Raw genomic sequence first — 23,854 nt, 5'->3', positions numbered from 1 at the left:
ACTCCAGTCCTCGCTAAGACCAGGAAAGTAGATCCTAGAACTCCAGTCCTCACTAAGACCAGGAAAGTAGATCCTAGAACTCCAGTCCTCACTAAGACCAGGAACGTAGATCCTAGAACTAAAGTCCTCACTAGGACCAGGAACGTAGATCCTAGAACTCCAGTCCTCACTAAGACCAGGAAAGTAGATCCTAGAACTCCAGTCCTCGCTAAGACCAGGAAAGTAGATCCTAGAACTCCAGTCCTCACTAAGACCAGGAAAGTAGATCCTAGAACTCCAGTCCTCGCTAAGACCAGGAAAGTAGATCCTAGAACTCCAGCCCTCGCTAAGACCAGAAACGTAGATCCTAGAACTCCAGTCCTCACTAAGACCAGTAAAGTAGATCCTAGAACTCCAGTCCTCGCTAAGACCAGGAAAGTAGATCCTAGAACTCCAGCCCTCGCTAAGACCAGGAACGTAGATCCTAGAACTCCAGTCCTCACTAAGACCAGGAACGTAGATCCTAGAACTCCAGGCTTCGCTAAGACCAGGAAAGTAGATCCTAGAACTCCAGTCCTCACTAAGACCAGGAAAGTAGATCCTAGAACTCCAGTCCTCACTAAGATCAGGAAAGTAGATCCTAGAACTCCAGTCCTCGCTAAGACCAGGAAAGTAGATCCTAGAACTCCAGTCCTCACTAAGACCAGGAACGTAGATCCTAGAACTCCAGTCCTCGCTAAGACCAGGAAAGTAGATCCTAGAACTCCAGTCCTCACTAAGACCAGGAAAGTAGATCCTAGAACTAAAGTCCTCACTAAGACCAGGAACGTAGATCCTAGAACTCCAGTCCTCACTAAGACCAGGAAAGTAGATCCTAGAACTCCAGTCCTCACTAAGACCAGGAACGTAGATCCTAGAACTCCAGTCCTCACTAAGACCAGGAACGTAGATCCTAGAACTCCAGTCCTCGCTAAGACCAGGAAAGTAGATCCTAGAACTCCAGCCCTCGCTAAGACCAGGAACGTAGATCCTAGAACTAAAGTCCTCACTAAGACCAGGAACGTAGATCCTAGAACTTCAGTCCTCACTAAGACCAGGAACGTAGATCCTAGAATTCCAGTCCTCACTAAGACCAGGAACGTAGATCCTAGAACTCCAGTCCTCGCTAAGACCAGGAAAGTAGATCCTAGAACTCCAGCCCTCGCTAAGACCAGGAACGTAGATCCTAGAACTAAAGTCCTCACTAAGACCAGGAACGGAGATCCTAGAACTTCAGTCCTCACTAAGACCAGGAACGTAGATCCTAGAATTCCAGTCCTCACTAAGACCAGGAACGTAGATCCTAGAACTCCAGTCCTCGCTAAGACCAGGAAAGTAGATCCTAGAACTCCAGCCCTCGCTAAGACCAGGAACGTAGATCCTAGAACTCCAGTCCTCGCTAAGACCAGGAAAGTAGATCCTAGAACTCCAGCCCTCGCTAAGACCAGGAACGTAGATCCTAGAACTCCAGTCCTCACTAAGACCAGGAACGTAGATCCTAGAACTCCAGTCTTCGCTAAGACCAGGAAAGTAGATCCTAGAACTCCAGTCCTCACTAAGACCAGGAATGTAGACCCTAGAACTCCAGTCCTTGCTAAGACCAGGAACGTAGATCGTAGAACTCCAGTCTTCGCTAAGACCAGGAAAGTAGATCCTAGAACGCCAGTCCTCACTAAGACCAGGAAAGTAGATCCTAGAACTCCAGTCCTCACAAAGACCAGGAACGTAGATCCTAGAACTCCAGTCCTCACTAAGACCAGGAATGTAGATCCTAGAACTCCAGTCTTCGCTAAGACCAGGAAAGTAGATCCTAGAACTCCAGTCCTCACTAAGACCAGAAAAGTAGATCGTAGAACTCCAGTCCTCGCTAAGACCAGGAAAGTAGATCCTAGAACTCCAGTCCTCACTAAGACCAGGAAAGTAGATCCTAGAACTCCAGTCCTCACTAAGACCAGGAACGTAGATCCTAGAACTAAAGTCCTCACTAGGACCAGGAACGTAGATCCTAGAACTCCAGTCCTCACTAAGACCAGGAAAGTAGATCCTAGAACTCCAGTCCTCACTAAGACCAGGAACGTAGATCCTAGAACTCCAGTCCTCACTAAGACCAGGAACGTAGATCCTAGAACTCCAGTCCTCACTAAGACCAGGAAAGTAGATCCTAGAACTCCAGTCCTCGCTAAGACCAGGAAAGTAGATCCTAGAACTCCAGCCCTCGCTAAGACCAGGAACGTAGATCCTAGAACTCCAGTCCTCACTAAGACCAGGAACGTAGATCCTAGAACTCCAGGCTTTGCTAAGACCAGGAAAGTAGATCCTAGAACTCCAGTCCTCACTAAGACCAGGAAAGTAGATCCTAGAACTCCAGTCCTCACTAAGATCAGGAAAGTAGATCCTAGAACTCCAGTCCTCACTAAGACCAGGAAAGTAGATCCTAGAACTCCAGTCCTCACTAAGACCAGGAACGTAGATCCTAGAACTCCAGTCCTCACTAAGACCAGGAAAGTAGATCCTAGAACTCCAGTCCTCACTAAGACCAGGAAAGTAGATCCTAGAACTAAAGTCCTCACTAAGACCAGGAACGTAGATCCTAGAATTCCAGTCCTCACTAAGACCAGGAACGTAGATCCTAGAACTCCAGTCCTCGCTAAGACCAGGAAAGTAGATCCTAGAACTCCAGCCCTCGCTAAGACCAGGAACGTAGATCCTAGAACTCCAGTCCTCGCTAAGACCAGGAAAGTAGATCCTAGAACTCCAGCCCTCGCTAAGACCAGGAACGTAGATCCTAGAACTCCAGTCCTCACTAAGACCAGGAACGTAGATCCTAGAACTCCAGTCTTCGCTAAGACCAGGAAAGTAGATCCTAGAACTCCAGTCCTCACTAAGACCAGGAAAGTAGACCCTAGAACTCCAGTCCTTGCTAAGACCAGGAACGTAGATCGTAGAACTCCAGTCTTCGCTAAGACCAGGAAAGTAGATCCTAGAACGCCAGTCCTCACTAAGACCAGGAAAGTAGATCCTAGAACTCCAGTCCTCACAAAGACCAGGAACGTAGATCCTAGAACTCCAGTCCTCACTAAGACCAGGAATGTAGATCCTAGAACTCCAGTCTTCGCTAAGACCAGGAAAGTAGATCCTAGAACTCCAGTCCTCACTAAGACCAGGAAAGTAGATCCTAGAACTCCAGTCCTCGCTAAGACCAGGAAAGTAGATCCTAGAACTCCAGTCCTCACTAAGACCAGGAAAGTAGATCCTAGAACTCCAGTCCTCACTAAGACCAGGAAAGTAGATCCTAGAACTAAAGTCCTCACTAGGACCAGGAACGTAGATCCTAGAACTCCAGTCCTCACTAAGACCAGGAAAGTAGATCCTAGAACTCCAGTCCTCACTAAGACCAGGAACGTAGATCCTAGAACTCCAGTCCTCACTAAGACCAGGAACGTAGATCCTAGAACTCCAGTCCTCACTAAGACCAGGAAAGTAGATCCTAGAACTCCAGTCCTCGCTAAGACCAGGAAAGTAGATCCTAGAACTCCAGCCCTCGCTAAGACCAGGAAAGTAGATCCTAGAACTCCAGTCCTCGCTAAGACCAGGAACGTAGATCCTAGAACTCCAGTCCTCACTAAGACCAGGAAGGTAGATCCTAGAACTCCAGTCTTCGCTAAGACCAGGAAAGTAGATCCTAGAACTCCAGTCCTCACTAAGACCAGGAAAGTAGATCCTAGAACTCCAGTCCTCACAAAGACCAGGAACGTAGATCCTAGAACTCCAGTCCTCACTAAGACCAGGAATGTAGATCCTAGAACTCCAGTCTTCGCTAAGACCAGGAAAGTAGATCCTAGAACTCCAGTCCTCACTAAGACCAGGAAAGTAGATCCTAGAACTCCAGTCCTCGCTAAGACCAGGAAAGTAGATCCTAGAACTCCAGTCCTCACTAAGACCAGGAAAGTAGATCCTAGAACTCCAGTCCTCACTAAGACCAGGAAAGTAGATCCTAGAACTAAAGTCCTCACAAAGACCAGGAACGTAGATCCTAGAACTCCAGTCCTCACTAAGACCAGGAATGTAGATCCTAGAACTCCAGTCTTCGCTAAGACCAGGAAAGTAGATCCTAGAACTCCAGTCCTCACTAAGACCAGGAAAGTAGATCCTAGAACTCCAGTCCTCGCTAAGACCAGGAAAGTAGATCCTAGAACTCCAGTCCTCACTAAGACCAGGAAAGTAGATCCTAGAACTCCAGTCCTCACTAAGACCAGGAAAGTAGATCCTAGAACTAAAGTCCTCACTAGGACCAGGAACGTAGATCCTAGAACTCCAGTCCTCACTAAGACCAGGAAAGTAGATCCTAGAACTCCAGTCCTCACTAAGACCAGGAACGTAGATCCTAGAACTCCAGTCCTCACTAAGACCAGGAACGTAGATCCTAGAACTCCAGTCCTCACTAAGACCAGGAAAGTAGATCCTAGAACTCCAGTCCTTGCTAAGACCAGGAAAGTAGATCCTAGAACTCCAGCCCTCGCTAAGACCAGGAACATAGATCCTAGAACTCCAGTCCTCACTAAGACCAGGAACGTAGATCCTAGAACTCCAGGCTTCGCTAAGACCAGGAAAGTAGATCCTAGAACTCCAGTCCTCACTAAGACCAGGAAAGTAGATCCTAGAACTCCAGTCCTTGCTAAGACCAGGAAAGTAGATCCTAGAACTCCAGTCCTCGCTAAGACCAGGAACGTAGATCCTAGAACTCCAGTCCTCACTAAGACCAGGAACGTAGATCCTAGAACTCCAGTCTTCGCTAAGACCAGGAAAGTAGATCCTAGAACTCCAGTCCTCACTAAGACCAGGAAAGTAGATCCTAGAACTCCAGTCCTCACAAAGACCAGGAACGTAGATCCTAGAACTCCAGTCCTCAGATCTTTGCACTGGCTTCCTGTCTGTCAAACTAATGACTTCAAAATCCTGATGTTAGTTTACAAAGCAATGAATGGTTTACAACCAAAATACATTCAGGATCTTCTGGTTTGTTATGAACCAAACAAATCCATCAGGTCATCAGGGTCAGGTCTATTTTCTGTTCCCAGAGTCAGAACTAAACATGAGAGGCAGCGTTCAGCTTTATGCTCCTCACATGTGGAACAAAATACTGAGGTATACCAGTGGGAAGAAAACAGAACAGACCTTAAACATTTACTTGTGACATACAGTACGGGCTACTAACACGCACACACGTTTCAGGTGTACTCTCCTCCACGTATTCCTGTTCCTGTTACCATGACCACAGAAACATAAAACATGAGGGTGATGAGAGCAGCTGTTAAGGACACCGAGAAAAGTAACCTGATGACAACAGTGTCAGCGTTCAGGCATCCAGGTCTGCTTCAGCAACAACGGGAATCAGCTGTGCTGAAAATGACCCAGCAAGTCTGACATGTTTTATTAACCGATTATAAGTAAAAACCAAAAGCCTATGGACATGAATCACCCTTAGTTTGAATCAGGTATCACAGTAGGAAACATCCAGTTAAGCATAATCTTTGGCTTCAGCTCAGACATTTATTTTTTGAGGCTGCAGTCGAGCTGCAAGTCAAACCTGAGGCTGTCTGATTCTTCATACACCGCTGCTTTGAATAGTCAAAATTCAGTCTGCATGTCATAGATGCAGCTGAGCTGAGGACACACCTGCAGACAGTTACTGAGCTAACTCATAAAGATTTACTATCCACTGGTACACATCAGGAAAATACTTAACAATAGCATCCATGTGTATGAATAGAAGCAGCAGGTTCAGGTACTGATCTGCTGAATAAAAAGGGTTGCATGTGGAGGTACAATGTTTAAGATTTGAGTCAAATGTTTACAGCCAAACTAACCAAAAACTGAATATGTTAAATGATCAAAAGAACCTGAACAATCGTAAAACATCCAGAACCAGAACTAAAGTGAAACTTTCCGTTCTTTACTTAATACTAATTAGTTGTTCCACTGTTGCTTTTTAATGCTGCTACTGTAACTCTTTACTTTGTTTTAATAACTAAATAGAAACTTAAGAAAATATATACGTATATTTATTTTTTGAGGGGGCTGGGCACATTGTCGTTGCGTTAATGCATCTTTTTTTTTCTTTTTAGCGCATTAATGCAGCGGTTTTCTTGCCCACTGGCAACATGCAGAGGCTGCAGTGCACGCCTCTTCCTCCATCCATGTCTCGTCCTGCTGCAGCAACGCATCTGATGTAATCAGGAGAGAACAGGTTCATTAAAATGAAGAGATGTTCTCTATCTGGCACTTAAGAAAGAAGAAAAAGAACAGACATTTCTCTTTGTCCATCACAACCCATGTAAAAGGGCAGAACATTGTGATTTTTGGATGGAAAACTTTTTCTAATAGACAATGAGAAATGTAGGGTTTTTTTTTTTTTTTTTTTACAAAAACTAAATGCAATTTTATCCTGGTGTTTTACAAGCGTGCAGCATAAATCGGGTCTTCTTCTGCCTCTGGTTCGGTGAATCTTGGTCATATTAAGATGAAACTTCCAGCTGTGGAATCTGTGAGATGTGAGCTTTCAGTAGAGGAGCCGTTTGTTCATGTTCATGGGGAAACATCATCTGTGTTTACATGTTTTTTTTCTGTCTTTGTGTACCTGGTCTTTTAATTGTTTGTTGTCTTAACTGTAAACCTGGATGTTATCCCCTTAACTCCTGGTACCAGGTACAAGAGGTTAAATTAAACAGTCAAGCTAAGAATGCAAAGTTTAGAGAATTTATATCCAGAAATGTGGATAATGAAGCAGTGAAGCTGCATGGATGGAAGTTATTGTGCATATTGTGAATATTTCTCTCTCCTCACCATCTAGAAGCTGTGAGATTCTCATCCTGCTTTCTGTCTGTTCACCTGATGCTGATATTCATCACATATTGTTCCTTCTGTGTTTAGAAGGAAGCAGCTTCACAGCTTTAAATCCATCCTGCTGACTTTTTACCTTTTAGTTAGTAAATCCTGAACATTTCATCCTTCTTTCTCATAAATATGTGATTTTATATATGAAGAAATATTTTAACTGTTGGTGTTTAAAGAGAAAATTGCTGCTAAACCTGTTTATGTGTTTAGTGCAGGGGTCTGCAGCCTTTCCAATCCAAAGAGCCATTTTTCCCTCAGTCAGCTAATTAAAACTACTTTAGAGATGCAAATGTTACCAGACTTTTCAAAAAGGCAACTTATAATTTTAGATAAATATCTACTCTAGGAAATTTGTTGTCATTTTTGAATAACCACATTTTAATTTCTATTTTTATGTTTTAAAATAAAGAAACACGTAACACCTTTGCAGTAGTAGACTTTTGCCTTCTTTTAATGGAAAAAGACATTTTGTGTGTAAAAATTTACGTGATGAATCACAATAAAAAAAATGTCAATTGTTGCACAGCACTAGATTTTATTTGGGCTTCTTAAATAATCAGCATGACAATGTTTTAGCGTTAGCTTCATCACCCAAAGGGAAATGTAGAAATATGACCTATTAGTTTTATCTAGCTTTTGTTTCCACATATGATGATTATAGAAAATGAATACAAATAGTTGCATAATGACTGTGGTTGGCCAGCTGTTTGATGCAATCAGCTGTACTACAATGACTCTTTTGGAAGGTCTAATCTCTCAGCAGCTGTGTCTGAGGAGCATAACGAGTAACGTGGGAGGGAAGCAACAGCGTCTTCATTTGGACGACACACTGATGAACAGGACGTTAAATAAACAAGACACACAGCTGAGTCATGAATCAACAGCAGAACCAGATTTCACAAGAAGAACATGACATGATTCATTATCTTAGAACGCTTGAACTTGTTAGATTAACAAACCCTGGACGTGTTAATCAGCAGGGAGACGCTTCCTCATTCTCCGTCTGACGAACTTCAACCTGTGACGATGGTCAACGTTTCATCTGATCAGCTGTTTTTTCAAAAGTTCAATACCTTAGAAGATGCTGTACATTTCTTTTTGTCTTTTTTGTTATTTAAAGCTCACAAGTCCGACATTAAGTACCCAGACCTAAACAGTAACACACGACACATCGTGTTCACATGTCTTCAATAAATTTGGGAAATTGGGATCAGTTGATATCTTTTGGAAACTCCTCAATAAGATACCTGTGATCTGAATGAATACTGCCCCGTTAAAATCCTTTTTAAATCAGATTAAGGGGGGGGGGGGGGGTCATGATATTAAAAGAGAAATTTAACTGTAAATAATCTAACTGTTTCTCTGTAGATGGTAGAGTTTTTTTTGTTTGAGACCTCAAAAAAAGAAGCAGGACAAATCCACCATTCAATTCCTTTTTTCAACTAAATTAATATAATTTTATCATTAAAGCTGCAACAAGCCATTTTTTCAGTTTTGGACTAAAGACATATTTGTCCAGGAAAACATGAAGCGATTTGAATCACTTTTTTTCTCCAGCTTCTCTGGTTTAAGGTTTTTTATAGAGATGCACCGGTCAATCGGCCGCCGATCAAAAAGGCCGGTTTTCTATCCAATCGGCCCAGTCGGTGACCGGCCGGTCACTGTCGTCATTTCCGGTTTTTGGCCGGTCACGCTGACACGCATGCGCAGCAGCTCAACGCGGACAGCTCAAAACTGAACCAAAGCAAAACAAAGATGTCGTTGATCTGGACATATTTTACCGTGTGCCAGGACGAACCGAAACAGGCTATGTGTAATGCTTGTAAGTCTAAAGTAAGCCGTGGAGGATCAACGCCTAAGACTTATGGAACAACCAACTTAAGACGCCACTTGGAAAAGAAGCACCCATGCTTGTTTAGCAAGTATAAAGAAGACACGGCTGCTAGTGCTAAGACTAAGAGGGATGTACCTGAGTCACAGCAACAACACCCCACCGTCGCCCCTATGTTCGACACGAGTGTTGAGAAGTCTAATGCCACCACTCGAAAAATAATGGAGTACATGGCACTGGACGACCAGCCGTTCAGCGTAGTGCAGGATAAAGGCTTCATCAACCTGATTAAACACCTGAGTCCACGGTACAAATTACCAAGTAGGCGATACTTTTCTGATACAGCGCTGCCAGAGTTGTTTGAGAAGGTTTCAAGCCATATACGCAAGCTACTCAACGCCACCAAATCTCCGATCAGTTTCACGACGGACATTTGGACTTCTAACGTGAGCTTAATGTCAATGTTGAGTCTGACCGCTCAATGGCTGGATGATGAATTTGAGCTACATCAAGTCCTGCTATACTGTGAAGAATGTATTTTTGATGTTTTATTCTCAAGCCAAGTAAATATGGTGTCTATTGTATGATTATAATGATTTCTTAGATAGAAAATCGGTATCGGTAAAACCGGTTTTGGCAGGTCAGACCCCCTCAAAAACCGGAAATCGGTATCGGCCAAGAATTTTGCAATCGGTGCATCTCTAGTTTTTTATGTTCTTAGATCAGAGCTTTAATATGTTGTGGTGTAAGACAAACCAGATAATTAGTTACCAAGAGCTCCAATGAAGTACTGCAGTTTCCCCGAAATGGTTTAAAGAATTAAGGATGCTCCAAAGCTAACAAGGCTACAATAAGGCACAGGTAAGTATGTATGCAATGCAATAATATATATATATAGGGAACAATAGGTGGCTTAATAAATCAATAATGGTAAAAATTGCACAACTTTATAACTAATAATAGCACTAACACGGCAGAAAATCTTATTGTGATGTTGGTATTTATTTATTTATTTATACCATTATTTAGAACCAAAACTAAATGAACTGACCCAATCAAATCCAACTTTATTTGTTGGCACTTTCTATTTGCAGTTAAACATTTAAATAAATCAAATAGCCCCGTAAAATGCCTAAAAGGGTGAAGTTTTCAATCAACCAGGGTGCCTGGAAATCGGCGACAATTTGATGAATTAAGAGTGATTAATATTGTGTACTACCACTTCCCTCCCCCCCATATTCACAGGGTGTGTCCCAAACCGCGCACTTCTATACTTCCAACACTACATTTAAGTGCTTAGTGCGCTGACACAGAAATTTCAGTAAAAACTCGGTGCACTGAAAGTACCCGGATGCTGCCCTAAACTCGACCAAAAATCTAGAGCGAAACGATGGACACTACACGCACTAAACGGACGCCATCTTGCTGACGTAGCGGAAGGGGAGGGACTTTCAACCAGTTTTTCAGAGCTGGCAGCCACCGACTCAGCGGTACCGATGCAGGCGGAGGCTGTTTTCTACTGTTGTAAGTATGAAGATATTTGATCATAATTCTAATATAAACTGCAGCATGCTTCTTATCTCTTCTATCCCTGATGACAGTTATGGATCTGATCATTTGTTGGAGGCTGCAGTAGAGTTAGCAACGTAAATGTTAGCAGTTTTAAAGCCGATTTCGCGGATCTAGATGGGCTATAAGTGTTAAAAATGATTAATACTATAGGTTCCGTATGTTTATTCATGATTGTTGAACCTCCAGATGAAGCACTGAGGGGTCTCTGGCGTAAACGAAATGGTCCTTGATCTGAAAACTGATTATAAAACACCGCTGGTTTAGAGAACCGGCCCGTTTCCATGGTTTCGCTAACGAAGTACAGCGTACATAAGTTTAGATAAGCGTCTGCAAAGTACCCATAAAGTACATAATAATGTTTGCTTTTATATAACCTGCCATTCTGTGTTCACCGTAGGCCACTGTGGCATCAAACTACCGAGCCAGCAGTGGCACTGAGGCATTTACCACCTGCGGGCTTGGATGCTGCTGTGGAGAAGAGGAGGCGGCAAGAGAGAAATGACTTAATTAAAATTTTAAATAAAATGTTTTCTGCATCCCTGTTTTAGCGTCTTCATTACTGCATTTCATATTTTAAATGATGGTTTCTAGTAAAATCGGTTTCCTGTTGCAGACGTGAAGGTATCAGTGTAAACACTAATAAAACACATGTATAATGTAACATACTTTAATTCAGTTAAGATATCTTTGCTTATTTAAAAGCTGTTTATTAGTGTTTTAAATTGTACTTTATACTAACAAGTATGGGGGAGACATGCAAAGACATATGAACGTGTGCTGATGGTTTCTATTGTTATCTACTGAGATAGATTAATACAGTGGAGGCCACGGTTCTTTGTTTCACTAATGAGGCCTTTTAAAAGGCATTTAATAGCATAAAAGTATGATGACATGCAAACACGTAAGTTAACGTGATTTTGGAAGAAAAAAAAAGTATATTAACAGAGCGGCGCTGCTAAGCTGGTACGTCACTACCGGTAAGTGCAAAACGTTAGTGCTCAATGTGGATCAGGACTTACTCACGATAGTGTCACTACAGAAGTTAGTGCTTAGTGCGCACTACGCACTACCTTCCAGTGCACTCATGTAAGTGCGCGGTTTGAGACACACTCACTGTGACCAGCACTGTACCAAGATGGCGGCCCTGTCAGCGGCCCTGTCAGCAGCCTCTCCTCCGCTCATGTCTTTGTGGAGACCCATACATGGTTCATTAAAAACATAACAGCTATTTTAGTAAAGTTAATAGACACCAATAGGAACACATATTTAATGATATATTACATGTTTCTGTCATTGACCGATGCTTTTGTTCCTTTATTCCCAGTATTTCACACTTGGCTTTTGTGTGGAAATAAACTGAACTTTCTTACACACTGGTGACCTTTTTTTAAACTAGTAACCCAGTGACAACATATTTTTTTATTCAAAATCGCCAGTAGAGAATTGAAGTACACTGAGGAAGGCCAGAGCCAAGGACTGCAGTGTATTAATAAATACCGGTATAAAAGGCTGAAGATGATGAACCTAAAGAGGACTACTCAACGAATCTGCTGCTTTTAAGTGAATCTCGAGGTTTTATTGGAGCTTTACTCCAATCTAAGCAGCACGTGAGTTTAATTCCTGCGTTAACCCAGCTAAAATGGCCCCCACCGGAAGAAATGGTAAACAAGGCATTACGTTTTAAACTGCTGTTGGAATGAACTAATATTCATGTTTTAGGAAGACAGAGTTCATGTATGGCGACTGTTTGTGTTGTTCCCCTTCCAGCAGCAGTGTGACCTCTATGACAGGCTGGTTATTGTTTGTTATGTAACCGGATATCTCTAATATCTCAATCCAGTTGGGACTTCTCTGTATTGTGTTATCTCTGCGTTATGTTCAAATTAAAACAATATATCACTTTGCATATCCCCCAACATGTCCTCTGTCCCAGCTGTCCTTTGTTTATCACACGAGCCAAAACGAGGTGAACAGACAAAAGAAAGAAGGTGATAATGATCTGAATATATGTAAACACGATGACGTATTAAAGTATCTGGGTCTTACTGGGTCTGAACGGGTGGTACACCGGGCTGGGGGCCCGTCTCTTCCAGGTGAGAAGTGAGCGGCTCAGGCTCACATCGTACGCGGCATTTCTGACGCGAAGCTCGGACACCAGCAGCAGCCTGGCCGGCCTATCCATCTGCGCCTGTCCGTCCTGCTCCGTCCTTCAGCCGGCTGAGGAGGCAGCAGCAGTCCCGGTACGGCTATGTCCGCCCAAGCATGTTCTCTCTGTGTTTCCGGAAAAGCTCCAAACCTCCAAAAAATCAAAAGTATTGAATAGCAGCCGTGTTATTAGATCTGGAACCTTATAGCGGATTGCAGCTCGGGATGTTTGTTACTGACAGATAGCGGTTTTTACCGGATGTGGGAGGACCTTTGTGTTGCGTTCAATGCTTCTGGAAAAGTCACATTCCCCCAATCCCAAACCGAAAACTTGAGCACTCGCCCTGAGCCCCTGATGACTAAATGACATCACCTGCATGAGGAGTCGAGGGTGACAGGCCACAAGGGCTCGAAATGCTTTAAATAGGATTGGGACAGCACTTTGAGACCTGCACTGCAAGGAGAGAGACGCCAAAACGAGAGGATTACAATTCTTAAAAAAAAAAAAAAAAAAAATGACAGAAGAGAAGTTGCTGCAGCGACGATTTGTCTGTAAGTATAAAACACTGCAGCCATGATTTATTGTCATGAATGTCTGAAAGAATGTGGCTAATAACAACGTAATATCTCCATCAACAGGGTCTGAAGACCAAACCAAAAAATTAATTTGTCTCAGGATAAAACATGAAGCGCTATTTACGGGCTTCCGCAACGCGTCCTTACAAGGATTTGAGTAAGTGTTGAGTTCTTGTAATCCATATAAAAGTAAATGGGCTGAAAACAAAAGAAAACCAGTGTTGATGAGCAGCATTTGTGTCTGTGTGCGTATGTGTATAGTGTTATCATTGCAGAAATGGGTCTGCAGAAGGTTGTGACCCCCAGCCAGGCTGCAAAGAAATGGGAAAACTTAAAGAAGAAATATAGGGTTAACCTGTTTAATGTTTATGCACATGGGTTGCTGGGTAACGACCCAGCGCCACAATACTGAAGAACATGTTTCACACGTCGGCTTCTCTCGGTAAACTCCGTGTTTCACGTGACATCGCAGTGATTTATGGGTAATTCCTTAGCGAAAGTTGGCATCGATGCTGACTTATGGAAAGGGGGCAGAAAGGGCTCAAAAATGTCCGCCATCATCCCTTGATCACTCACACAATTCCAATTGGAATACCACTGAACCCTCGAGCCCCTCGCGGGAGCGCGCCCGTGAGTGCAGGAGTGCTCAAGTGTTCCATTTGGGATTCGACCATTGACTTTCGCAATCCACCTATTTTACATCACACAGATTAGCGTTTACGACCTGAAGAACAACCGACTTCACTTTAAAGTGGACCTAACCGCAGCTGACCGAGCCACCTGCAGCAAGCTGACCGAGCGACCCCCTGTAAGCTGACCGAGCCACCCGGGATGTTAACTGGTTGGATTAAGATTGTGAAACTAATGGAAGCATCCAGTGTTAACTAGTTTTAACTAGCTGGTCAACCAGCTTAAGAAATGATGGAGGCTCAGACTGGACACCATCCCTGCTTCTAGGACACATCAGTTCCACCCACAAACCCTGCAGGTCTGCAGGACGAAGACGGATCAGCTGAGGAAAGAGACGCTGCAGCAGCAGAGATGGAGTCCACCATGAAGGAGACCCTGGAGATCTACAGACCATGAAGTCCACCATGAAGGAGACCCTGGAGATCTACAGACCATGAAGTCCACCAGGATGCAGACCCTGGAGATCTACAGACCATGAAGTCCACCAGGATGCAGACCCTGGAGATCTACAGACCATGAAGTCCACCAGGATGCAGACCCTGGAGAGCTGCAGATCATGAAGAGGACACCTCATGCTGGAAAGGAAAGCTTCAGATACAGACCAGAGAGGTTGGAGAAGATGGAGATCAGCTGATCAGAGGATGATGATGATGAAGATGATGTGTGTGTACAGTCAGACAGCTGGAGGTGTTTTTTTTATATTATTTGTGCAGCAAAAATGTGCATTTTTTTTGTTTTTGAACATGACTTAAACATGAATAATAAAGTGTGTTAAAGACATTTTTGAAGTATTTTGACTCTTCGTTGCCTCTTAAGAACATAAATAACCAGCGTCAGTTTAATGAAAATTACATAAAATTTTAATTACATTATAAATGTTGGAGATAAACACTGAATAGAAACATGATTGTTAAAAGAATTTTGACAGTTTTACTTTTTCATACAAGTTTTTATTGATATTCTCAGAATAAACAGCAGCAGCACAACGTTAAACATAAAATTCAATAAAAGAAAATACAGAATATGAACACGTGATATAATAAAACACTGAAGTTGTGGCAAAATATCTTCAAGTCATGTAGAGAAAGAATTTCACATCTTTGATGGAAATTTCAACCCTGAAACAAAATAACGAGCAATTGTGCTAAAAACTGTAAACTATGTTTAAATTAGTCACCAAGAGGACCAATGAGAGCAGATCCAGAAGTCTTCTTTATCTGCTGCAGGCCGTAGACCTCCATGAAGCAGATCCAGAAGTCTTCTTTATCTGCTGCAGGCCGTAGACCTCCATGAAGCAGATCCAGAAGTCTTCTTTATCTGCTGCAGGCCGTAGACCTCCATGAAGCAGATCCAGAAGTCTTCTTTATCTGCTGCAGGCCGTAGACCTCCATGAAGCAGATCCAGAAGTCTTCTTTATCTGCTGCAGGCCGTAGACCTCCATGAAGCAGATCCAGAAGGTTTCTTTATCTGCTGCAGGCCGTAGACCTCCATGAAGCAGATCCAGAAGTCTTCTTTATCTGCTGCAGGCCGTAGACCTCCATGAAGCAGATCCAGAAGGTTTCTTTATCTGCTGCAGGCTGTAGACCTCCATGAAGCAGATCCAGAAGTCTTCTTTATCTGCTGCAGGCCGTAGACCTCCATGAAGCAGATCCAGAAGTCTTCTTTATCTGCTGCAGGCCGTAGACCTCCATGAAGCAGATCCAGAAGTCTTCTTTATCTGCTGCAGGCTGTAGACTTCCATGAAGCAGATCCAGAAGTCTTCTTTATCTGCTGCAGGCTGTAGACCTCCATGAAGCAGATCCAGAAGTCTTCTTTATCTGCTGCAGGCCGTAGACCTCCATGAAGCAGATCCAGAAGTCTTCTTTATCTGCTGCAGGCCGTAGACCTCCATGAAGCAGATCCAGAAGTCTTCTTTATCTGCTGCAGGCCGTAGACCTCCATGAAGCAGATCCAGAAGGTTTCTTTATCTGCTGCAGGCCGTAGACCTCCATGAAGCAGATCCAGAAGTCTTCTTTATCTGCTGCAGGCCGTAGACCTCCATGAAGCAGATCCAGAAGGTTTCTTTATCTGCTGCAGGCTGTAGACCTCCATGAAGCAGATCCAGAAGTCTTCTTTATCTGCTGCAGGCCGTAGACCTCCATGAAGCAGATCCAGAAGTCTTCTTTATCTGCTGCAGGCCGTAGACCTCCATGAAGCAGATCCAGAAGTCTTCTTTATCTGCTGCAGGCTGTAGACTTCCATGAAGCAGATCCAGAAGTCTTCTTTATCTGCTGCAGGCTGTAGACCTCCATGAAGCAGATCCAGAAGTCTTCTTTATCTGCTGCAGGCTGTAGACCTCCATGAAGCAGATCCAGAAGTCTTCTTTATCTGCTGCAGGCTGTAGACCTCCATGATGACCAGAGCTTCAGTGGAGAGTCGGTCAGGTGTTGGGAGGACCTGTAGACACACTGGCAGACAAACAACCGTTTACACCAGTTTGCTTTATTTAGCTTCGTTTATAAGGACATTTATATTATTAGTTTCTGGTTTACATGCAAGTAAAGTAACCCTAACCACCATCATAACTTCACTAGCAGCAGGTGAGCTTACTTTTGCAGTGAGACGGTGTTGTTCAGTCCTGTGGTGGAAATGTGAACAGGTCTGCACCCAGACATTCCTGAAATGTCCGTGAGCTTCCAGAGATTTGTAGTTTCTGAACTGTTCATACGTGTGAACACTGATACCATAAAGGAGGTAGCTTATGTCCAGCGATGAGGTTGGAGGTAGTAATGTAGCATCGGAGCTCCATTTCTTATCTGTGGGGTCGTAAGGCTCTAAGTTATTGATGACAGTTTGGCCAAAAACTGATCCCGGGCCTCCTGTACAGTGTCCTCTCATCATTCTTCTTTTTCTCCATACTGGCGACTGAGTAAACGGTTTTAAAACGTAATATTAACTAAAATACTGCTCGTCGTGTTGCTTGTTTTTATCCGCGACGCAACCAACATGGCGTGGGGGGGCGTGTCGGACACAGACCTATAGGAAAGATTTACACATTTACCAGAAGCAGTAATGCCTGGTGGAAAACTTGGCTTCAGAAGTGAGGCTAGATGAACACATTTAGTTCAGACAACAAAGGGCCTGCATTTTCATGGGGACCAGAAATAAAAAAAAAAAAAAAAGTTCAGCAAAATGTTCACCCATGGTCATATGAACTAAAGAAACCCCAACGTGTCCCATGCAAGGCGGCAAAGGACATGCTTGCTAATGGATCCAGTAGCAGAAGGGAATCATAAGAGACTTGGTTCTTTCAGTGCAATATTCAATTTTATTAACTAGTTGCTTTTTAGTGGTGCAGGAATTACAGTTTCTTTAGTGTATGCACACATCACAATTCACACAGGTTTAGTCAGTAATTTAAAGAACCACACAAGTCCAGTCTGTGTGCCAGTTTTATTGGACTTTAGTTTCTCCCTCGTTGAGGTCTTTCCTTCACTACGATTGGTCCAAAAACCGTTTCTCGCTCTGATATAGCACCTGCAACACAAAGCCAAGTTTAAAAAGAAAAAAGAAAAAAGGTGGAAGAAAACTTAGATCAGATTTACGGGGCTTAGTTTCAGGATCGGTAGAAAATGTGATTATTGTAGATGGTGAAATATTCTGGATGCGTTTGAGGCTGTTTAAAGCTAGCAAACATTCATGGGCCGTTACAGTTAAATAAATTTTACTTTAACCATTAACTTAGCAATTGCACTTTTAGATCCTGAATATAAGTGTGTGTGATGGGTTAAGACTACATGTATAATGAGACCTTCATTAGGTCACACCAACATGAATCTGCTTCAGCTCTTCCCTTTGATGCCAGCTGTGCTTCATTCGATGTCTTATTGGCAGGGAACAGCAAGTTTGTCTAGATTTAACCATGAAGTAGTGCAAGAAGCCTGGTTCATATGATGGTTTACAGAAGTAATGGTCATTGAGCATTTTGTGAAAACTGTAGTGCTGCACCTACCCATCCCGTCCAGGTCGCTCCTGCCACTACTGCAGTCAGTATCACAACAGGAGCAGGTGTGATGAATGCCGCTGGCTTCCCTCCACCTGTCGGTTAAAAGCTCAGTTTAAAAAAATAAATACAAATCTGAAAACATGTTTGACGTTCCCTGCACGGTGCAGTGCATTTGATTTCCACTGCATGGCAATTTAGCCTGCTTACTTAAAAAAAAAAAAGTGACACTTTAAATCATCAAAACGATGGATCTTACCCGTTGGTAAATGAACAGGCCTTGTTTGTTGCACTGACTGGTGCAGCAGCAGCTGTGGCTTTCATACTGCAGGTGATGTAAAGCTGGATAGAAATGGTATATTTTACTGTAGTGAACTACAGTATTACAGGTAGATGGTGCAAAAAGGGTTGAAACATCTCACCACGCCGCTGTAGTCCTGCTCAAACCTAAACGCCTCCACCTGGAAGTGCAGCTTGTCATCCCGAGTCCGAGGCAGGAACTTGGAGCTGGAGCCTGTCAGCTGACTGTCGAACAGACATCTGAACACAAAGCATGTCTCATGCAAATCTGCATTTAAAAGAAGCTCTGGGAACATATTTAGAGATGTCTAGTAAGATTTAGGAAAAAATTCATGTTCAAATCTGACTTTTTTTTTTTTTTTTGGTAAGAGCATCAGAAATGGATCTTTACGTTCCAAAGAAGCAGAAAGGATTCTCTGCAGAAACTGGATCAGTTTCATCCAAAGCTTAAACGGACCAAAAAGTGACCAATCACAACAAAATCTGCAGATATCAAAGACAGCTGAGAAACAGGGACACCCTCCAAGACTGGACAAGAAACTCCAAAGTTAAAGAAATGCAAAAGAAAAAAAAGGTTCAGAATAATTTCTTTACATATCCACATCTTTTATTTATATTTTTGTATTAAAGTTCTTTCCATATATTCGTTTGTCTGAACATTTCTGTATTCATGTCTCTACATTTCCTCATTTAGAAGTTCAAGATTGTGTGGCCCTCTTATCCGTCCATACAGATATGAAGTTGCATCTTTTTAACTTTTAAAAACCTGAAGTCCCAGTTGTAAACAGATGGTTCCATTTTGGAAACTGTACCTGAACAGTGTGATAAGTGAAGAACTAAGTGAGGTTTTACCCGAGTTGCAGAGATAATGTTCACATTAGATATTCATACTCATCCTGACAGTGTTTACTCAAGCCTGAAATTCTTGTTCTCCAGCACCACCACATGTACTAATATTTAAACATTTTAACCAGTATCACAAATGTTCTCTTTACTACAACTCCAGAAGTATTGAAATAAACCTTGTGGATGCAGAGATGCTCATTTCCTTATGGATATGCAGATTTTTAACAGAGGCCTTAAAATAGACAAACTAAAAATAAATTGGGTTAAGACCATTTAATGTTTAGTGGAGCCTAAACTTCTTAGGACAGAATCTAGAAGTTTTTAAGCAATATGGTGCATGTCCAGAATAAAACGACATTACTAGATTCAGAGGATTCATGACACACACGTCAAAAGATGAGTTAGTCATCTTCCATATAAAATTCATTCCGTTCTGTACAAAACCACTTCAACACGTCAAACCGAGAATCTGGATTCAAATCCATCCAGATAAGAAGCAAAGTGTACTTTATAAAAATTCAGTAAACTAACCCGCTGTTTCCAAGAAAGCTGTATCGAGGGACAGTGTCAGCATTCGGGACAACAGTGGCCACACAGCTGTCCACATTCACTCGTAGAGGAACATGATGAAACTGCTTAACTGAGGCTTCAAACTTCATTATGTCACCCAGCAGGAACTGAGAAGATGGCCGAGGGAGCTGCCAGTCGTCTGACAGACAGGACAAAGACTTTAAGTTTCTCATCGGCTACTGAGCTGCTTGCAGGACTTTGTAAAAGGTGAGAAAAACTAAAACCCACCAGTCATGAGTTGCAGGGAGAAGTAAAGACTTTCCTCTGAGTATTTGCTGTCGGTGAATGGAATCCAGGTCGGCTTCAGCAGCCCACTGCTTACGTCATGCTTCCTGGAACGGTTGAGAAGAAATAAACTGCAAACAGCTGAACAGCACACAGCGGCTTACTGGTTTGCTTTGAAACAACCAAAGACAACTTCACCTCTGGTAGTGGCACTCGATACTGACTGAGACGTCACTTCCTCGAACGATGGACCCGTCTCCCAGAGGAGTGGGGGTGTAAAGTAATGTGAATGCATAGGTCAGCAGGTCTTCAGACATCTAAAAATAATCAAATCATGCCAATAAAAAGTACTTCTGGTTGCAAACTAGTTTTAAACTCAGTTTAAAATTCTAGAGAGTTCTATAGAACTCCGAGTGCAGACCTTTACCAAGCAATTTTTTCTATTTACTTTATTTAGTTTTGCCAAGGATTGTGGGCATTTTTATTTGCGTTAGAAGCACTAATGTTAAAATTACCCCCCAAAGCCAAAATCTTGTAAGCAGTGGCCATGAAGGACCAGAAGTGATATCCCTGCATTAACCCTTAAAACTCGTATTTGCCATTTTTATTTATTTTATTTATGTAAAAATGCATGTAGAACTTCAGCCCTTTAAGCAAAGTCAACATGCAGACTCTCAGGATCACTTCCGCTGTCAGATTATGAGGCTAAAATGACTTAAAATTAATACATCAATAGATATAACACCATGAAGACCTGAAGGCATTTTTACAAATGGTGCTTTGTAGAAAGCATTTGTAAATTTAAATCTTCTTCTGTATGGTCCATTTGCAGTTATTTATGCCTCCATTCACCCATTATCCTCACAAAACCAACTCAGATGTTTTTTGGCGCCACCGTGCATCAAAAACATCTTCTTGGCTTTATTCCAGCCACAGAGGACCATTATTTTTCTTCTTTTCAGACCCACTTCCTGCTCACCTGTTGAGCTTTTTCCATCATCATCATCATCATCATCATCATCATCATCATCATAATACATCAGTTTAAGCCAGGGGTGTCAAAGCTTGGGTCCTGGAGAGCTGCTACCCTGCAGGGTTTTGTCGTCTCCCTGCTCCCACCACCTGATTCAAAAATGGATCCACATACTTCTTGTTAACTTCGTCACAAAGACCTGTTAATTTCAGTCAGACGTGTTGGACCAGGAAAATGAAAAAAGAAAAAACTGTAGGATAGCATCCCTCAAGGACACCATTGATTTGTGGATTTACCATATAGCCTCTGAATAAACACTACATTGTACGGCTGGATGTAAAGCTGCCGGATGGGATATAAATGCCTGGAAAGCATCCATAGATCACCTAAAGGTTAAGCTATTAATCACAACTTACACACACTACTGTACCTGGGAAATTTGATACGAGCCCTAGTTTTAAGATTTAAGTTGGCCATCTGCCAGTAACTCCTGTACACATTTACATCTTACTGGTACCACCAGCCCCAAAGACGTCTGATTCAAGAGTTGGTTTCAGGGTCAGGGCTGCATCTAAAGATGATAGAAGCTATTTTTGTGAGCACAGAGAAAATAAAGTGGTGATACAGTAAACAGAAAAGGAATGAACTGACTGATTAAACATTGATTACAAAATGTCAGCTCTAGAAGAGGATTGAACTTTAAAACCCACCAGCAGGTGACTGCCACAACCATGCAGCTCGGACTCAAAGATCATGATTTCAGCTTCAGGATCCTCGCCTACGGCAGCACATCCTCCCAGTGTGACATCTTCAGTTAAGACAGGTTTACCGATCCCCAGCAGGTCTTTTTTGGCCTCCACCCGGACAGAGTTCTCACCACAGATTGCCCCGACGCTTTCAGCCCGCATTGGCACCTTGAGCTCAAAATGTGGAGGGAAGAGGGACTCCTCCTCTGCTGGTGGCTCAGGATACCTCCACGCTAAAGGTTCTCTGGTGAACTGCTTCTCTTGCTGGACATCTGGGGAGATGGCAGGATGTTTGTTGAATTTCTTGTAAGAGTATGACAGTTATACACTAGTTTAACAGCAGTTTGCAAGTCCTTATGGAAATCGCAAAACAAAAACTATTTAAATTTACATCTTTAAGAAGCCTGGATGAAGTTCAGCTAAACTGCTACAAAGTCTGAAAGTCTCTTTGTAGAAGCCAAGAGTCTTAAAACGACAATAAGGAGAACTTTTACATCCAAGCAACAGATCATGGTGGAGCAGGATGGGTGGATGGATTTCATAAACGAAAAAAAGTAAGACCACAAATAGATGTCGTTTTCTTTTTAAAAAAAAAAAAAAAAAAAAAAAAAATCAACTGTTTGAAGAACATTTGCTTTTGAGTAAAAAAATTCTACTTTTTCTTGTTATACTCTTGATAAGCAACATATATTCAAATTGACTAAATACCCAGAATTTCAAGTTTTAAAAACAAAACAAGAATTTAACTGAGGATCAAAACTGAATTGTGTTCACATTTTAATTTCTTTAGTATAACCTGTTAAGAAAACATGAAGGGAGAAAATTTATCACCTCTTGCTGCTATAACAGTTCTTTCTAGGCCAAAAGTGTTCCTGTGTGTGTGTGTGTGTGTGTGTAATACTGATGAGATATGAAACTTTTCCAGTGGTCAATTAGCTGCCAGTTGAATAAACATTGAGTTCTTAAATTGTAAATCGTGTGTGTGTGTGTGTCTGATCAAATGTGTTTTTTAAATTTGTGCTTTTATGTTCAACACGTTGTGCTTCTTTTCTAAAAAAATTGCTTTGTAAATAAAATTTGATTTAATGGTTCATTGCAAACATCTTTATCTGAGCAGCAGCAGTCGGGTCCACGCTTCGTTTCTCTGGGATTGTTGTTGCTGCCCAGCTCAGGTTTAGGAATTACAAACCATCCAAGCTTCCCATCAAGGTCAAGGGACAAATAGTCAAAACAAAAATACCTTTGACTTTTTGTTTTGACTATTCATCTGTCTCCAGCTTAATGGAATGAGATTTTCACGCAAAAATGCACAAACAAATGACAAATACTGAAGCAGTTTCAATGTCGTGGGAGAGAAGCCTCTTCTATGGAAAGACTCTCAGGTATGTCAGGATACTAATGTTTGATAATGAATGTACTACAGAGACAGACGTCAACCAACTATGTTAAAGTCAAAAACTCTGACTCCAAGTATCTGTCAAACAAAACAAACTGTGATGATGGTTAGCTTCCACTAAGCAAAGAAGGCTTACGTTCATTGATGCCATCTGAAGAGTTCAAAGAGTTTAAAGAGCCATGAAGATTAAATTTACTCTAATTTGAATCATGTGCTGTTCAATACCAGTCATGAACTCCATCGAAACATTCCTGAAACATTCTGCTTTAAAAACATGAAATCTAGTTTTACTCATGGGCTAAATGACATTAACTCAGCGTTTCCCATTACAAACACAAACAAGAGTGCACAGCTCACATGCTGTTCCACACCTACCCCTGGGCTGCTGAAGTTGAGGCTTGTGTGGTCTCGGAGTTTCACTCCTGCTGGCTGGAGGTACGATGTTCGGATTTACCTTCCAAATAGCAGCTGCTACAGCTAAAGCTCCACAGAATAAGCATAAAGACAGCCTGATAAACAACATCATTTCTGTCACACGTTTGTTCCGTCTCTTCTTCTGAAACAAAGTGCTCTGTGAAAGGAATGTGGCTTTGTAGACTTTGTAAACATTGGCCCTGCCCACCATCTGATTGGCCCCTGGTCCTCCAGCTGTACCTCGTTTAGTTTAGCCACACCAGATTCATGTGAGTAGCATTCAAACGTGAACTTTTTGGATTTGTCATTTAAAGAAATAATAATAAAAACTGTTAACCTGAACTTTGAGGAAAGAAACATAAAATGCACTTCAGTGCATTTCTAAATGAACACGACAATGAAGTTATATTATTTTACATATCAATACAAAATTTTCATGACAAGTAAACAAAGACTGAATTTCATTTCAATTCAACAAAAAAAAGTTTTTAAAGTCACAAGTCTCGACATTGTACAGCCCATATTTCTGAGCAGAATTAACAGGGTAAAACCAAGTTTTGTTTTTCGTGATGTAGAGTCATACTTGGTATGTCATGAGAAAATTTTAAAAACCTCACAGGCCCCTCCCCAATAGGCGGGTCCTCACCTTCCAGGCACAAAAGCCACGCCTACCAAC

General features: G+C 42.2%; 2 protein-coding genes across 2 annotated transcripts in view; both read right to left on the bottom strand.

Annotated features, from left to right (window-relative positions):
* LOC121648215 (ceramide kinase-like) overlaps nt 1-12,706 on the bottom strand; it is a 75,444-nt gene extending 62,738 nt beyond the window's left edge. The window contains exon 1 of the mRNA XM_041998219.1: nt 12,362-12,706. Within this exon, the coding sequence (XP_041854153.1) occupies nt 12,362-12,497 (136 nt within the window). The 5' untranslated portion in view covers nt 12,498-12,706. The remainder of the gene's footprint in view (nt 1-12,361) is intronic.
* Nucleotides 12,707-17,144: 4,438 nt separating this feature from the next.
* Nucleotides 17,145-23,348, bottom strand: LOC121648216 (zona pellucida sperm-binding protein 3-like). Its single transcript, XM_041998220.1, has 9 exons — nt 23,140-23,348; nt 21,333-21,640; nt 19,848-19,966; nt 19,653-19,756; nt 19,386-19,563; nt 18,131-18,248; nt 17,968-18,050; nt 17,718-17,803; nt 17,145-17,242 (listed from the first exon to the last, which is right to left on the bottom strand). Exons 1-9 carry the CDS (start codon nt 23,288-23,290, stop codon nt 17,169-17,171), a joined length of 1,221 nt encoding a protein of 406 aa, XP_041854154.1. The 5' UTR covers nt 23,291-23,348; the 3' UTR covers nt 17,145-17,168.
* Nucleotides 23,349-23,854: the final 506 nt, after the last annotated feature.

The sequence above is a fragment of the Melanotaenia boesemani genome, chromosome 10 (genome assembly GCF_017639745.1).
Source record: "Melanotaenia boesemani isolate fMelBoe1 chromosome 10, fMelBoe1.pri, whole genome shotgun sequence".
NCBI classification, from domain to species: Eukaryota; Metazoa; Chordata; class Actinopteri; order Atheriniformes; family Melanotaeniidae; genus Melanotaenia; species Melanotaenia boesemani.
The sequence above is the reverse complement of the archived record's forward strand: the minus strand, read 5'-3'. Positions and strand labels throughout refer to the sequence as shown.

What these genes read in the sequence shown, in the direction of transcription:
- LOC121648216 (XM_041998220.1), bottom strand. Translation starts at nt 23,290, where the DNA reads ATGATGTTGTTTATCAGGCTGTCTTTATGCTTATTCTGTGGAGCTTTA. An exon ending in GTTGTGGCAGTCACCTGCTG is followed by an intron (nt 19,967 to 21,332) that starts GTGGGTTTTAAA and finishes GATTATTTTTAG; the next exon opens with ATGTCTGAAGACCTGCTGAC. An exon ending in GCCTGTTCATTTACCAACGG is followed by an intron (nt 17,804 to 17,967) that starts GTAAGATCCATC and finishes TTTAACCGACAG; the next exon opens with GTGGAGGGAAGCCAGCGGCA.